At 46.6% G+C, this 15,804-nt stretch overlaps 1 protein-coding gene across 1 annotated transcript in view; it reads right to left on the bottom strand.

Moving 5' to 3' along the window:
- The window catches only part of PKD2L1 (polycystin 2 like 1, transient receptor potential cation channel), a 71,764-nt gene that overhangs the window by 25,492 nt on the left and 30,468 nt on the right, over positions 1-15,804 (bottom strand). The window contains exons 3-8 of the mRNA XM_081823642.1: positions 9,060-9,187; positions 8,446-8,703; positions 8,181-8,282; positions 6,467-6,664; positions 3,701-3,980; positions 3,055-3,168 (exon numbers count right to left, since the gene is read on the bottom strand). Of these exons, the coding sequence (XP_081679768.1) occupies positions 3,055-3,168; positions 3,701-3,980; positions 6,467-6,478 (406 nt within the window). The 5' untranslated portion in view covers positions 6,479-6,664; positions 8,181-8,282; positions 8,446-8,703; positions 9,060-9,187. The remainder of the gene's footprint in view (positions 1-3,054; positions 3,169-3,700; positions 3,981-6,466; positions 6,665-8,180; positions 8,283-8,445; positions 8,704-9,059; positions 9,188-15,804) is intronic.

The raw sequence follows: 15,804 nt of genomic DNA, 5'->3' as shown, positions 1-15,804 counted from the left end.
GCTAAGATGTTAACAGGTGTTAATAAATTAATGTGTAACACATTTGCATGCAGAGAGGCTGTAGTAGACTCTAGTTAAAAGCCTCAAAAATTGAGTCAGGTCAATAGTCACTGCATTGGATTCCTGCTTCTGCTACTCACTTGCTGTGTGGCCTTGGGCAAGCTATTTGACATATCTAAACCTTTCCTGATTTATAAAATGGAAGTGGTAACAGAACCAATACCCTAGAATCATTGTGCGTAGTCAATAAGATAAGGTACATGGTGTAATGCTTTTATTCAATAAAAGGTTGGTGTGCATGCTGTTAATAACAATGATGATAGTGGTGGTTGTAGTGATTTACTGAGGTCTTCCAGAGAAAATGCCTTAACTTAAATGATGCTGTTCAAATGATATTACCCCTTTTTGTGAAGCCAACTACAAACCAAATAGATCTTACTTTTTAGAGCAGTTTTAGGTTCAAAGCAAAATTGAATGGAAGGTATAGAGATTTCCCATATACCCTTGCCTCTGCGTATGGACAGCCTTCCCTCTATCAAAATCCCCCACCAGAGTGGCCCATTTACTACAATCAATGAACCTGCATTGACACATTATTATTCAAAGTCCATACTTTACATTAGGTGTTGTACATTATATGGGTTTGGACAAATGTACAATGACATGTATCTACCATAATATTGTCATATAGAGTAGTTCTGCTGTCTTAAAAATTCTCTGCACACCACCTATTCATCTCCCTCTCCTCCCAGATCCCTGGCAACCACTGATCCTTTTACTACCTTCATAATTTTGCCTTTCTCAAAATGTCATACAGTAAAAATCATACAATATGTAGCTCTTTCAGATTTGCTTCTTTCTTGGAAGGTAATTTTTATAACCAGTCTAGAGGACCAAGTAAGTATTTTGAAATTCCACTAGAGAATACAAAGATGATTACTATCAGTGATTGTGTAAGATTATTTATATATGTTATCTCCATAAGATAAGTATTATTCTCTTTGTTCTACCAAAAGGAAGTACCCAAAGTCACGAGACCAGTAAGTGGCAGAGGTATTTGAATCCAGTTTGTCTGACTCCAATGTTTATACCTTTCCATTATGCCGCAGTGTTTACCCTAATACCAAATATGGGTCCTAGAGCATCTGAACCCAGTCACAGGAACTGACAGGGAAAAGCACACTGATAAAGATGCGTATCCAAATACATGTCATTGAAGCTCTTAGAAGACAGCCTCCTGATGGAATAACACAACAGCCATTGTATTTTGTGTCAGATTTTATGGCTAGGACTTGCATCCTTATCATTAGGCAGGAGAGCTTAGCACACAGGCTAGCAAAATTACAAGGGTTTAGTTCAATGTTTCTTAACCTTTTTTGGCATTATCCCTCAACTCAGGGGCATCTTTAGACATTTTCTTCCCAATCACCCCTCACCCCAGTTAAATTTTAATAGCACATAAATACTACATTTGTTTATGTACTGTGGCCTTTTCCGAGGCCAAAAACTTTTGCAATGTCTAAGTTGGTTTTTTTCTTTTTTCTTCTTTCTTTGCCCTCCAAGAAACTATTTCTACTCCCTCGGGGGTATATGATCCCCACTGAGAATATGTAGTCTAGTTGCAGATGGTCAGAGCTCAGGGAGGCTGACAGGGAGCTGAGATGCCAGGGAGGTTGAGGTCAGAACCTTGGAGAGTGCCAAAGTAGCCCTACTGAGACCATGTTCAAGGCTCATGATTGCCTCTAGTTTTGCCTGAAAGAAGAAAGAGGCCTGGGAGAGGATGGGGGGTAAGAAGCTAGTAACAGTACTCTTTTACTACATGTCTGAAGCATCAAAATGTAAAGGCCCTCAGAGCCCTAGGCACATGCTGTTCTCCCTTCCCAGGAACTTTCCTTCTTTTCACCTTCCTTTCAAGGAGCTAAATCCTCCTCATCTTTCAGCTTCTGGTTCAGATATCACTTCCTCTGCTGTTATCATAGATTTCCCAAATCTGAATACAACTGAATTGCATCACAGAACTCTGTACTGGCCATATGACCATGGAGTATTTTGTCCAGTACTGGGCATCATATAGGGACGCCCATCATATAGGGAGGGCATCAGGTCTGGAGACCAGGGTGGTGACCATTATGGAATATTTTTTACCATATGCCTATTTATTTACTGGTACTAGTTACTCTTTACTGGGGTAATGACTTCATCAATATTATCTCATGTGAACCTCATATAATCCTATTGGATTGGATAGGTATGGACTAGGAAACTGAAACTCAGAAAAATTAAGCAACTTGCTCAAGTTTCCTCAACTGGTGAATGGTAGAGCCTGGTGTTTGCACCCAAGTCTGTGTAAATTCAGAGCCTATACCTTCAATCTATAATTCTTTGACTCTATCCTTCCATGGTGCACTTTTTCTATCCTTTCACTTGGTATTCTCGAATCAGACACCAAACCTTTCCAGTTTGTATCTGTAGCTAGAACTTCAAATAAGCTTCCTCCAATGCCTGTGGCATGGTGGTTCTCTCACATGGGAGAATCTTAGCTGCATTGACCACACTACACCACTTGCATCTTTAGCCCTTTTACTGGGATTCTGAGCTCTAAGGCCTGCTGAACCTTTCTTCTTCTGCTTTTAAACAAATGGGGATCAGACCTAGCATAATAATCACATGAAACCCACCAAACTATTCTTCATTCCAAATAGAAAGGAACTGTTTTCCACTTTTTATAGAAGGGTAAAAACTTCCACTTGCCAACAGAACATGGTGGCTGCTGAGTTGGTGTCAGGAACGTGAACTTAAAAACTGTATTTCCCTTGCAACTCTTGACAAAGTAACTTTAACAGCTTTCTAACAATCTGCCTTCTTCTCCTGAATTCAGTGACAAGTTCTTTTTAATCAAAACATCTTAAGCTGAAAAGGTAATCAATCCCAGGACATAGCCGGCTCACAGATAGATGCTGTCTCCTCAGGCATTGCTGTGGAAGTGTGTATACAGATGTTGTACACATAGATGCTTCTTACAGCCAGAGGTACACAGAGACAGATGTTACTCACAGAAACAGATATCCACCAGGAACACGATGTATGTTAACAGCTCCCGCAGGGTGGTCTTGACGTAAAGCTCCCGGTTCTCAGCTGTGTTCTCAGTCAGCGTTGTTCCCCAAAGTCCTAAGGGACAGAGATGCCTAGGATCGCTAGCAGCAGATTCCTCCCAGATGCCCAACCCACCAGTCCCTGGATATTACTCCCATTTCTACCCCGGCCCTTTGCTCACCCATCACCATGTATCTTGGCTGAATCTGGCTACTCTAACCACACTCAAGCCTGCCCTCCTTCATCAAACACCCTGAGGTAGACAGTGGAAAAGACATTGAGTAGCAGAGAATGAAGACATGGAAAGGAGGTCCTTGTTTCAGGTGGGACAGCCTAGGTAGGGGATCATCACAAACATGTCCTCCTTCAAGCTAACTCCCTCCATACCCTTCTGTGCCCCCAGAGATGACTCTACCAGGCTCTCCCTCTAAGAGACCACTACACTGGCCTCTGTGTTCTGGGGCCTTCAGCTCTAACAGACAATTCATAAAGCCCAAAGAGACTGAGATCCCACCTCTTCTTCAGGTCACATCTCCCCCCCTGCAAAGCTTTTGGGACTCCCTTCCTAACTCCAGTATCCGAGGAGAACTCTCCTCCCACCAGGTACCTCTGATGCCACGACAGATCTGGAAGCAGCAGCTGGATACCAGGGTCCTATAGGCCTTCTCCTGGGATCCATCTTCAGGCTTTTTGGGTTGGGGCTGGGGGGGCACTGCCCTGGAGATGGTGCAGATCCTCAGTGTCCCATGTGGGGAGGGGGGACCACTGTAGGCAGGGTTGTCCCAGGCTCCACTCCCCATCTTTTGGAGCTCTTGCCCCTCGGGACTTTCCACAGCATTCATGGGGAATGAGGTAGGGGGCCTGGCACCGCAGGTACCCACTGTCCCCTGAAGAAAGGGGGAGCAAAGACACAGCCCAGTCTAGCCAGCAGAAGGCAAAGGAGCGTGAGAGCAGCTGGTCTCAGGAAGCCTCTGCTTCCTGCCTGTTGTAGTGGGAATCTGTCCCCACTGGGGGAGGGGCAGGTGGGAGGGGGTGGGGAATGGCTATCAGTCCTGTCAGGGGCTCTCTCTCTCTTCCTCTAGCTTCAAGACAGGGCGTGGAAGGGAGCTGGAAGTCAGGGGTTTGGCAGGAGAGAGAGAAGCCTGGGAGGGAGATGTGGTGACTGGGGTGGAAGGAAGGAGGGGTGAGAGAGGCCAGTGCTGGGGCGGGGAGGAGGGCTGTTTATAGAAGGGGCCTGGTGGGGGGGGTGGTCCCAATCAGACAGAAGAGGAGATGAGAGAGCAGTGGGAAGGGCTGGCGGACTCCAGCCAGTCTGGGCGAATTTCCACTAAAAGCTCCTGAAAGGGCCGCCATGGATTGGGCTGCAGGCCAAGGCCGGGGACAGGAGACTGGAAAGTGCTGCTTCCCTTCCAGGCTCATTCAATGGTGTCTGAGGCTCCTTTAATGTCTCACCTTGAGCTGTCCCTGGTGGGGTGGAAAAGGGGGGGCTCCCCTTCTTCACTCTACCCCTATAGCTGGGCGAAAAGGTAGTGGCAGGAGGAGCTTCTGTTTCAGACACTTAAGGGTCAGGGTCTCTGACTGCTGTTGAGGTTGGGGCGGGCGCAGAGACGGGGGGCACTAGAGTTCCAGATTATCTGTATCCTTCTGAGGTCTGCCCTCATATAGCTTATGAGAGAACTACACTGACAGAAAGGTGTTCCTTAAGGGTGTGGGGCTCAGCCTAGGGAAGAGCCTAAACCCTGATTGGGAGAATGCATGAGAGAGCAAAGGGCAAGGACAGTGTGACTTGGGACTCCTTAAGAGGAGTGGATGTCTGGACCCAGCTCAGCTGACAACTTTACCTAAGGGTTCGTAGTATTGGACTGAGGACTACTAAGCATGAGCACAAAATGGAACTATGAGAGGTATCCGAACTGATCTTCTTTCTTTTCAATCTCTGGTGTCTGTGCCCCGAGCACATCCCTGCCTAGGCCCTGCTCCGGCCTCTGATCACTTGTCCTGGCTCCCCTAAAAGCATGTGCTGTGGCCCAGGATGGTACTGGCCCCACAGGGGCAGGGGGTTACCTTCTCCTTGACAGCTGCAGTGGGGGCTGCCCTCTCTCCAACAGCTGGTTCCCCATCTGGGCCACTCTATTGCCCCACTTGACCGAAGCCCATGTTCCCCCCCTCAGTAAAACACCAGCCTAGTGGAAGTCACCAGTCCCGAGTGTCCCCATAAAGAGATCCTGATCCCAGACAACCCAAGGCTGGCCTCGGGCCCTTGATAAATAGGTGCTTTCCAACACCCGAGAAAGGGCTGGAAAAGCAGCAGCTCTCTTACCCCTGGCTCTGCAGCATGCATCTCCTGCCCCAGGCCCAGATACTGTTAGGGAATTAACTGTCTGGGCTGGAGTTAAGGCCTCTCTGTGAGCTTCCCTAGATGGAAGAGTTTCATCTCTACATTTTAGCAGCTAATGAGACATATTCCAAGGTGCTTGTTATCTTTGGAAAGACAAAAGATCATTTTATATGAAATCAGCGGATAGTGAAGGAACCGGAGCTGCTGCCTCTCACCTACAAGCTTTTCAAACAATTGGAAAAGGACCCCTGGCTTGCAAAACTGAACATTGGGACAGAGGTAATGAACAGGAAGCTAGCAGCATAGTCCAAAGAAACAGCAAGAGGAACAGGAGATGGTTTCGGATTCCTTGGGGGATAATTTTATATTCTGAGAGAGGCTAGTGATCAACAAGGTTTTGGATAGACTCAAAGAGGTTCATCATGCGACAGGTCCCACACCCTTGTGACATTAAGGCCAGAGCTGGACTGCTTTATTCATGGTCACCCACTGAGGAAACATTGCTTTTCCCTGCTCAGTCTTTAGCATTCCCCACGGATCAATCATAATACCCCCGGGAAGCACAGGTTATATAACCAGCTTGAGAAATTTTCTCAAAAGATGCTGGGCATTCCTAGGTTATTTAGTCTTACTCAAGAAGTCCTAAGTATGGTAATCAAGTGGGAGTTCCTGACGCTTTCGTCTGCCAGTTCTTCATGTCCTCAAGTTTCTGTGGCACTTGGTTTTTCCTGAGTGGCCAGTTAATAAGGGCAACCAGTGTCAGAGTCCTGTGGCTCAGGTTGCCTTTTAGCAATTTAGCAAAACCCAAGAGGGTTGACCTTGAAACCCAAACTCCCGGTTTAACTCTTGGTTCAGCAACTTACTAACTGTATAGTTCCGGGCAAGTCCCTTTGAGACTTAGTTTATATATCTACAAAGTGTTCCCATTAAAGCCTGCCCTGCTGACCGAAGGACTGTTTTAGGATTCAAACAGTAGATATAGAAACCATCATAAACTGTGTGCTATAAAGCACCAAACAAATTTAATTGTCTTACCACAGCATCCATCCTTGTGTACCCCACTCATCCACAGCAATTCATGTTTCAGGGAGATACCTTCAGTCAGGACTCTGTTGTCATTATCTCTGAGAGACAAGGGTCCCAGAACCCTCTGTATCCACCCCCATTCCATTCCAGCTGACAACGGCAGAGTGGAACGATGGCATTTCACCTGAAGACTATTATAACAGTAGTCTGGAAAGAAAATAGCTCTTAGAAGAGTTTCATGAGGACATGGCAAGACTTGCTGTCCATCAGAACCCAAAGTACTTCTTTACCATGATGCCTCTTAGCCCACTTGGTGAATTGGTCCCATTGCTTCACTGGGATACATTTTTTGGTTGCATGCTATCCTATTGCGCACACCAGAAAAAGATTACTACATTTCCACCACCAGTACCCTCCTTTTCCACGCCATGCACATCCTAGCCAGGCTCCTCAGTGCCACTCAGATCCACTAGGTCCTGACAAAGAGACCAGAGACAGCAAAGGCCATGGGATAGAAACTTGTAGCTCATTTCCCTATAAGTTCTCCATGTAAATTTCCCCCAGGAGAAACCACCTTCCATATTCTAGAGAAAGGAACCCTGGGGCGACTCATGGTCCAGATTCTACAGGGAGAATCTTCAAATCACCTTCTGTGTTTTACATAGTGACCCTCAACCTTTTCCACCCCAATAAACATAAACAATAGAGCACACTCTATAAGTAACAATGGCTCACTATGGCAATGATTCTCAATGGAAGACACTGGAGATCACTCATCTATAAGAAAACCCTGCACCTAAGGACTTACCCTTCACCAGTATACCACCAGTCATCTGTGTGGCAAAAATACCGAAATTTGAGTAGCTGAAGTTTTCAGCAACAAACACAGTGGACCAAGCAAACTGACATGAGAAGGCTAATCCCAAGGGAGTCCCCCCTTCCTGTTTTTGTACAATAAACATCATAGCACTGTGCCCGGGGCCACCACAAGCCACAACTCCTTAGAACAGACAAGCCAGATCCATTGGAAGATTCAGGTGTATGAAGTCCTGTTGCAGCTGTCCCAGCCCAGAAGGCCAAGAAAATAGCATTTTGTTGTATTTTGTCAGGGACCTCACAGAGAGGCTGGACGAGATCCACTTCCCTCATCGAAATGACCCACTTCAGTCTTTTACTTCCTTCCTGTGACCTCCTGGATTTAACAAGTCCTGTTGGAATACATTTTGCATCTTCTGTCTCTCCAAAGAGAACTTTTTTTTTTTTAAGATTTTATTTATTTACTTATTTGACAGAGAGAGAGAGACAGCCAGAGAGGGAACACAAACAGGGGGAGTGGGAGAGGGAGAAGCAGGCTTCCCACTGAGCAGGGAGCCCAATGAGGGGCTCAATGCAGGGCTCGATCCCAGAACCCTGGGATCATGACCTGAGCCGAAGGCAGATGCTTAACAACTGAGCCACCCAGGTGCCCCAAAGAGAACCTCTTTAAATGAGCCCTTCAGCTTTCCTCCCATTTCTAGAGACCCCTCCTGGACAACTATCCCCGTTTGCCCATGCCTTCTACAGAAGACTGGACAGGTAGAGGGGACCAACAAAACCCAGGTGGTGGGAGACAGATGATGTTATCAACAAAAATAAGGAAGTTAGTCTTCAGTTGCCTGGAAACTTGGGTCTGAGGCCATGATCATGCCCCCTGCTGAGCGTAGTCCAGACATGGAGTACTCACATGGTCTTGAAGTAATCAGTCAGCGTTATCACTTCCAGGCAGAGCTCCAGCTGGGGCAGGCAGGGTTCTGTATAGGATGGTGAGTGTCAGCCCAGCCTCCTGCTAGAGAAGGTGGAGTGGGGGAGGAGAGAGCTCCATGTGAATTGGAGACACCAGGCTAGAAAGAAAGGAGGGAGGTGGAGGGGAAAGAAAGGCACGAGAGAGAAGGGGGATTATGGGGAAGAGAACTTGAGAGAACACAGTTCTTTCCTTCAGAGCAACTCACCAAATTTCACAGGAGACTTGGCTGACTGAATGTCCCAAGCCTGTGAAGAGGGGAGACTGGAGCACCTGGGCAAATCCCTCAGGCACTCACCCTTCCAGCATCATTTCAGGGTCTCAGGGCAGTCACCCAATACACCCCCTTGTCCCAGCTTCTCAGGGCCCCATCACAGGGGACACATATTTTTCCATCTTGAGTCTTCATTCCAGTCATAATTCAGTCCACAGGTATTTGCTGAATGCTGACTATACAGGAGGGACTCTGGGATAAGCAGCAAATAAGATCATCAGGGCCCCTGCCTCACAGAACTTAGATTCTGGCAAAGAAGATAGGCATCAAGCAAATACACAGATAACTTAGGATTTGTAATCATAAAAAGTGCTGCAAGGGAGGAGTACAGGGAGCTATGAGACAATGCAGCAGGAGACCTAAGGCTCTAAAGCAAATGAGGAATAGAATCACGATTTCTACCTCTCTTCCCACTTCTTGGCCCTGCAGCAAACAGGGTTTTCTGAGATTCAGAAATGTTTTACCGCTACTATACATAAGGAAACAGACTGAGTTAAATGACCAAACAAGGAAAAAGTTATGACAATGCAAGAAATGTTACAACTTACAGTAACCTTTATCCCTCATGGTCACGGGCACATGAGTTGAGCTCAACTTGAAGGCTTGTTTTAGATTCCTTCTGAGCACATGGAATCCAACCACTTTTCATTCCTGAAATCGATTATCTCCTTGATACCTGGGAAAGAGGCAGAAATTAATAAGAGAGCTAGAGTAGTAAAACTACAAAGCGATGAAAAATTTCCCAAGGTGAAGGCTTTACAGGTGTATACTTATCTCCAGGCTCACCAAGTTGCATACATTAAAGATGTGTAGCTTTTTGTATGTCAATCATACCTCAATAAAGGTCAATTTTTTTTTAAATTTCCTGAATGGGAATTTGGAACCAAGAGCTTAAGTTTCTTTTATTCTGTTCACCCTATACTCCCAAATCTAGAAATCTATCCTGATGTTTCTATCAGCATAATTGATAACAATTTTTTAAAAGCTGAAAAAGAGGAAGCTCAAATATCCAACAATAGAAAAAATATTAGATAAATAAGGATACAAGTTTGAAAAATACCTGTGAGTTAAGGATGTAGTTCTTTTTAAAGGGCAGGCAGGCCTCATAAGAAGGAGAGAGTAATGTGTTTATGGTTTGTTAGTCCTTCTTTCTCTGGGGACTAGAACTTGCTCTTCCTGCCCCCATCTCCTTGAGAAGAGAGAACTATATGGACTTGGATTCCCCCCAAGAAACTTAGGACCCATCCAGCCTTCTCTTCCCCTCACCTTGAGGTGGACTTTGGATGACACAAAAACAAGCAGTTTTAGTATTAGAAAAGGCTTATTGGAAATTCTCACCCTGAACTCACCCAGAACTGCATGTGATATGGTGCTGCCATTCATTAAAACCAACTGGAAATTTGAAAAAAAAAGGATACATACACATGATGGGTTGTTGTGCAGAAATCAACACTTTGGATAGTATTTAATGTCATGAGAAAATGCTCATCATAATTCTGGCATATATATCTACAGAGTCCATATTTTATATGTAAATTATACTTGGATGCATTTAAAAAAGGACTAATGTTAAAGAATTTAACAACGTAGTAATGATATCTCTGGGTGGATGCTTTTTATTTTGCTAATTTTTGTTTTATTTTGTTTATTTTATTTTCATTAATTTTTTTCTACGGTAATTATGAGTACTTTCACTTTCAGAAAAAAAAGTATTTTTAAAAGCCAGTAGTCAGTAGTTATTATGTTCATAAAGACTTGAGGTGCATTTTCATCTTAGACTCACAGAAGCTCTTGGGTGGTTGGCTTCGCCACACTGGCCCTCCACACCAGCCAGGAAACATGACAGTTTATTTTTTGACACGAGAGTCATACATGCAATCACTTTGCTTTTCACCTGTTTGCTCCAAGACTTTGTATTAATTGCTACTTCCTTGGAGACTACAGTTGGGCAAGAATATGGGTGAAGCATGTGATGAGTATGAGAATAGCTGCCGTGAGAAATACAGCATCTAACAGCAGCTCTGAGGAAGGAAGGTAACTGGGGTGGCAAGTGGAAAGTTCAAGAAAGGAAATTTGCAATGAATAGCATTGAAATGGATTTTGAGGGGCGCCTGGGTGCCTCAGTCAGTTAAGCGTTTACCTTCAGCTCGGGTCATGATCCCAGGGTCCTGGGATGGAGCCCAATGTTGGGCTTTCTGCTCCGTGGGGAGCCTGCTTCTCCCTCTCCCTCTGCCTGCCGCTCCCCATGCTTGTGCTCTCTCTCTCTCTGTGTCAAATAAATAAAATCCTTAAAAAAAATGAAGTGGACTTTGGATGACATCCTTTGGAAAAGGAGGACAAATATTTTAAGAGACAAAAAGAAAGCATAGCTACCATTTATTAACCACCCACATGGCAGACGCCTTACAGTGCATTATATTAATTAATTCTCACACAATCCAATGGAGTAGACTTTTGTCATTCTATTTTACAGGTGATTCGAGAGATAAATTGTGCTGGAATCCATCTTTGAGTCAGATCTGTCTGACTACACAGAATGACTTCCTGGGTGTCATCCACACAGGGATAGCAGTGCGTGCAAAATCTGGCAGGTGGGAACATTGCTTGCTCTTGTGGAAGAACAGTCCCACTGTTCTCACTGGAGAATAAGAAAGAAGCCTGGAAAGAGGGTTGGGAGTGAATATGGAAGGCCTCAAATGCCAGACATTTAATTCATTCAGGCAATAGAAATTCAACTGGATTCAGGCAAAAGAAAGACAAAGAAAACTTCCAAACAGAGAAATGAAATGAAAGCTATATTTTATGAAACCTAATCGGACAATAAGGGTTTGCTCTGGGGGCAGATTGGAAGCCAGGAAATCAGTTGGAAGTTTGCGGAGCTCGTTTAGGGACAGGAATGAAAGCCTGAATGATGATGGTTACAGACGAATAGAAAGGAATGGGAAGATATGTGAGGCCTCCCAGAGGCAGAACCTGCAGGAATTAGCACCTGACTGGAGGTAGGGTACAAGGGAGAGCAAAATCAAAGCAGCTCCAAGGTCTCAAACCCCTACCTGGAAGGTCAGTGATGCTATTAATGGGTGGGCGGGAGGAGAGGGATCAAAAGTAGGTTTCAGGAGCGCCTGGGTGGCCCAGTCGTTAGGCGTCTGCCTTCAGCTCAGGTCATGATCCCAGGGTCCTGGGATCAAGCCCCCGCATCGGGCTCCCTGCTCAGCGGGGAGTCTGCTCTTCCCTTACCCTCTCCCTCTGCCTCTCTCTCTGTCTCTAATGAATAAATAAATAAAATCTTTAAAAAATATTTAAGAAATAAAGTGTTAATGGGACACTCAGATGTTGAAATTTGAGGGCTCACTGGACAATTTGGGTTAGAGTTTGAGACAGTAATAAACACTGGTGAGAGTGATGGTGTAGTTAGACGTGTTTATTGGAGCCACAGGAACAGCTGAAATTGCCAAAGGATTGCATGAAGGGAGAAAGGAACTGAAGTTGAAGGGGAAGGAAGAGGAGCCAGAAAGGGAGAGAAAAAGTCGTAAGAGAGGCAGGGGGAGAACCAAGAGTTTTCAAGACACAAAAGTCAGAGGAGGAGTATTTTAAGAAGGGAGTGATTATTGACTGTACCAAACAGTGCTAAAAGGTCAAGTGTTCTGATAAATTAAAAGCCTTCAGATGCTTTAGACCAGAATCTCTCAGGTGACCTTGGAAATTGAGAAGGCTGTGGATGCCTGATTTGGAGAAGTGGGGGTGTTGAGGTTAAAGAGTGGATGGTGAGACAATAAAAGAAGTGGCTCCACTTAACTACATAAGTAATTTATTAAGTATTTACTGAATACGGGCACTATGAACTTCTTGCATATCTGCTTGGGGATGTCCTAAGAAACCAAGACCAACCATACTCATCTTCATGTCCTAAAAGTTTCCCTTGATTCCAACTCCTATTATGGTGCTGGGTTTTATTTTTTTATAGTTTTTTTAAAGATTTAATTTATTTATTTGACAAAGAGAGAGACAGCAAGAGAGGGAACACAAGCAGGGGGAGTGGGAGACGGAGAAGCAGGCTTCCTACTGAGCAGGGAGCCCGATGCAGGGCTCAATCCCAGGACCCTGGGATCATGACCTGAGCCAAAGGTGGACGCCGAACTGCTGAGCCACCCAGGCGCCCCCATGATGCTGGTTTTAAAAAAAAAAAAAAAAAAAACAGCTTTATTGAGATATAATTCACATACCGTACAATTCACCCATTTAAAGTATACAATAATTTTCCATGTGTTCACAGGTATGTGCAACTATGGTGCTAATTTTAAAGGAAAAACCCTTGGGCATACGGTTCAGAAGTCAACACCTACAATTAATGTTGCAAACGAGGGAGAAGGGGACCCCAACAAATTCTCCACGGGCACCCTATCAAGCAGAGTCACAGAACAGAGTGGGAAGATGCCAAGGGGCTTTGCCTATCATGGCCACCAGGTGGCAGCAGAAGCGTTGCCCTCTCTCTATCAGTCAGAGCCAAACCAGTTTGGAGAGATTGGCATTCAGAGGGTCCAGAGACCATTCCTCTCTCCATCTCCTTCCTGTTGTTTATTCTTTTCTTCTAGGTAACTCTAAAGGTTCACGACAGGTCCCACTAACAGGTCCTAACCCACAGGGATTTATCATTCTGGCAACCTAATAGACTTCTGTGATGATCTGAGTCTTCTGAGACACAGACACCAAGGCTGGGAGGTGGTTGTAAGGTTCTGAGGAAGGAAACAGCTGTGAGAGAAAATTGGGTAGGTGCCCAGGAAGGCTAGGAGAGCTGTCAGACGTTGAGGTAAGTGTGCCCCTGAGTGAAGGAGAGAGTGTGGGAAGGTAGGGTGGATTTCTGCGGCAGAGTTAGTCTAAGAAAGTTTTGCCAAGGCCTTCAGCGAGCCAAAATAAACCATCAGGGGAGTTCGATGTCTCGCAGGATGGGGGGCCCACCTTAGTATCCTTGCTCAGCTCAATTAGTGGCCGGGCAGCTCCTAGGAAGGGGAAGTTCCCAGGCTGCTCACCTGGAAGTCTGGTCCAGGTGAATGCTCTTGGTCAGTTATTCATAGCTGGAGGTCCATGAAACCCGTTCTCATGGCCTCCAACACCTTCTTTTGGAGAAGGGACAACCTTAGCCCTCAGGCAGCCCTCACTCTACCAAGTGTCATCTGTGTTCCCCTCTGAGGGGGACAGTTCAATCCCTACCTCTCACCTACCCCCACCAGAGACTAGGCTACTCCCATACCCTGTATCTGACTCTCTTCCTGCTCTCCCGGATTAATCCATATACAAGCATCCTCCCAAGCAAGCCCTACATTTTCGTGCCTCTGTCTTTGGTTCCTTCTTGCTGATAAACCTGGAAACTTGAAGGTGGTGACAGGACTAGCAGTGTGTTGAGTTTAGTCCTGACCCATGGGCCCAGCAGCCAGCCTGTCCTGGCAGGAAGCTGATTGGCCAGCACCAGGCCCCATCCCTTTCCTGGGGTCCCCACTGCCTCAGGTGACACTGCCCAGGCACCTGAGTGGTTGGCAGTGTGGTTCTGGCCTCAGTCAAGGCCAAGTACATAATAGGGCAGCCATAGCTTTGCCAGGTGGTTCAGAGGGCCAGGTAGCTCTTGGGGGTTCAGGATGAAGAAGCTGGCACTTGTCTAGGGAAAGCAGAGGTTTGGAAAGGAGGGTGTTAGGGGAGAAGACTACTGGGTATCCAACATGAAAGGACCGACTGGGTCAATGGCCCCTGTGGGCCTCCCTGAGTGCCCTTGGGGCTGAGGGGCCTGCTGCGTATGGGGCTCTGGGTTCTCAGAGAACCCATACTCCCCTTGGCTGGTTCTCAGCTAAAAGACAGGCTTGGGAGGGATGGGATGAATACAGCTGGCTCTCTGGGCTGCTCCTTGAAAGGAGGGCATGGGGAAACCAACAAGTCTGCAAGAGTATGTCTGGGCCAGATGACTTTGCAAATCCTGAGTCCTCAAGGTAAATAAAAGGCAACAATTCTAGGCTTTAAAAGGGAATCCAGCCAGGGGTGCATGGGTGGCTCAGTCGGTTAAGCATCTGCCTTTGGCTCAGGTCATGATCCCAGGATCCTGGGAGTCCAGCATGTGGGCTCCCTGCTCACTGGGGACTCTGCTTCTCCCTCTCCCTCTACCCTTCGTCCTCCCTCTACCCCTCCCCCTCTGCCCATGCTCTGTCTCTCACTCTCTCTCAAATAAATAAAGGAGGGGGGAAACATGGTGGAGGAGTAGGGGACGCTATTTCAACTGGTCCCTGGAATTGAGCTGGATATCTACCAGACCACTCTGAGCACCCACGAAACCAGCCTGAGATGTAAGAAGATCTGGATCTCTACAAACAGAATATCACAGGCAGTTGGTTTTGAGGTACGAAGCAGAGAGCTGTGATTCTGCAGGCAGATATTGGAGGATAAATGGCAGCGGGAGGGTGCCTGGCCGTGGGGATCCTGCACCGCCGGTGAGTGACAGCCTCGGGCGCTGCGGTCGGGGCACAGACTCGAAGACCAGTAGCGGTGGGGAAGGACTTTAGGGCAGCCCCCAGGGTGGAAAACCAGAGCAGCGGGTCTTGGGAACTGGGAGCAGCTGGCGGTTTTAGAAGCACAAAGGGCAGAGACGTGCTCTGACCTGGAGGCAGGACTGGGGGCTCTGAGGAGGGGCACACAACCCAGGCCGCTGCAGTTTATAGCAGCACGGACAGAAACAGAGACGGTGTGGCCTGGAGAGCTCACTGAAGAACAGACTGCGGTCTCTCTGCTCTGAGGCAGAGGGTTGGAAACGGTCTCTTCTGCTCTGACTCGCGGAAGAGATGCGGAAAGCCACCAGGGAAAGCCGCCAGAGAACAAAAGCCCCCAAAACTGATTCCCGCTGAGCCCATCCCCCGCCACAGGGGCGCAGGGCAACTCCGCCCAAACAGGGTTGCCTGAGTAACAGCGTGGCAGGCCCCACCCCCAGAAGACAGGATGGGAGAACAAGAGGCCAGCAACCCTAAGGTCCCAAGAAAACAGGTGCATCTTGCTTGGGTTCTGGTCAATAATTTGGACTCTGTACATTCCCTCAAACACCCATCAACAGAATGACAAGGAGGAGGAGCCCCCAAAATAGAAAAGACTCAGAGATTATGACTTATGCTGCAGATTTACAAATGGATGCAGATATAACCAAGATGTCGGAGATGGAATTCAGGCTAGCAATTGTGAAGACAATGACTAGAATGGAGAAATCAATTAATGGCAACATAGAGTCTCTAAGGGCAGAAATAAAAGGTGAATTGGCAGAACTTA

This window comes from Leptonychotes weddellii, chromosome 6 (genome assembly GCF_054177405.1).
Source record: "Leptonychotes weddellii isolate Sample4059 chromosome 6, ASM5417740v2, whole genome shotgun sequence".
Classification (NCBI taxonomy): domain Eukaryota; kingdom Metazoa; phylum Chordata; class Mammalia; order Carnivora; family Phocidae; genus Leptonychotes; species Leptonychotes weddellii.
This window is presented reverse-complemented; position numbering and strand designations above follow the sequence as displayed.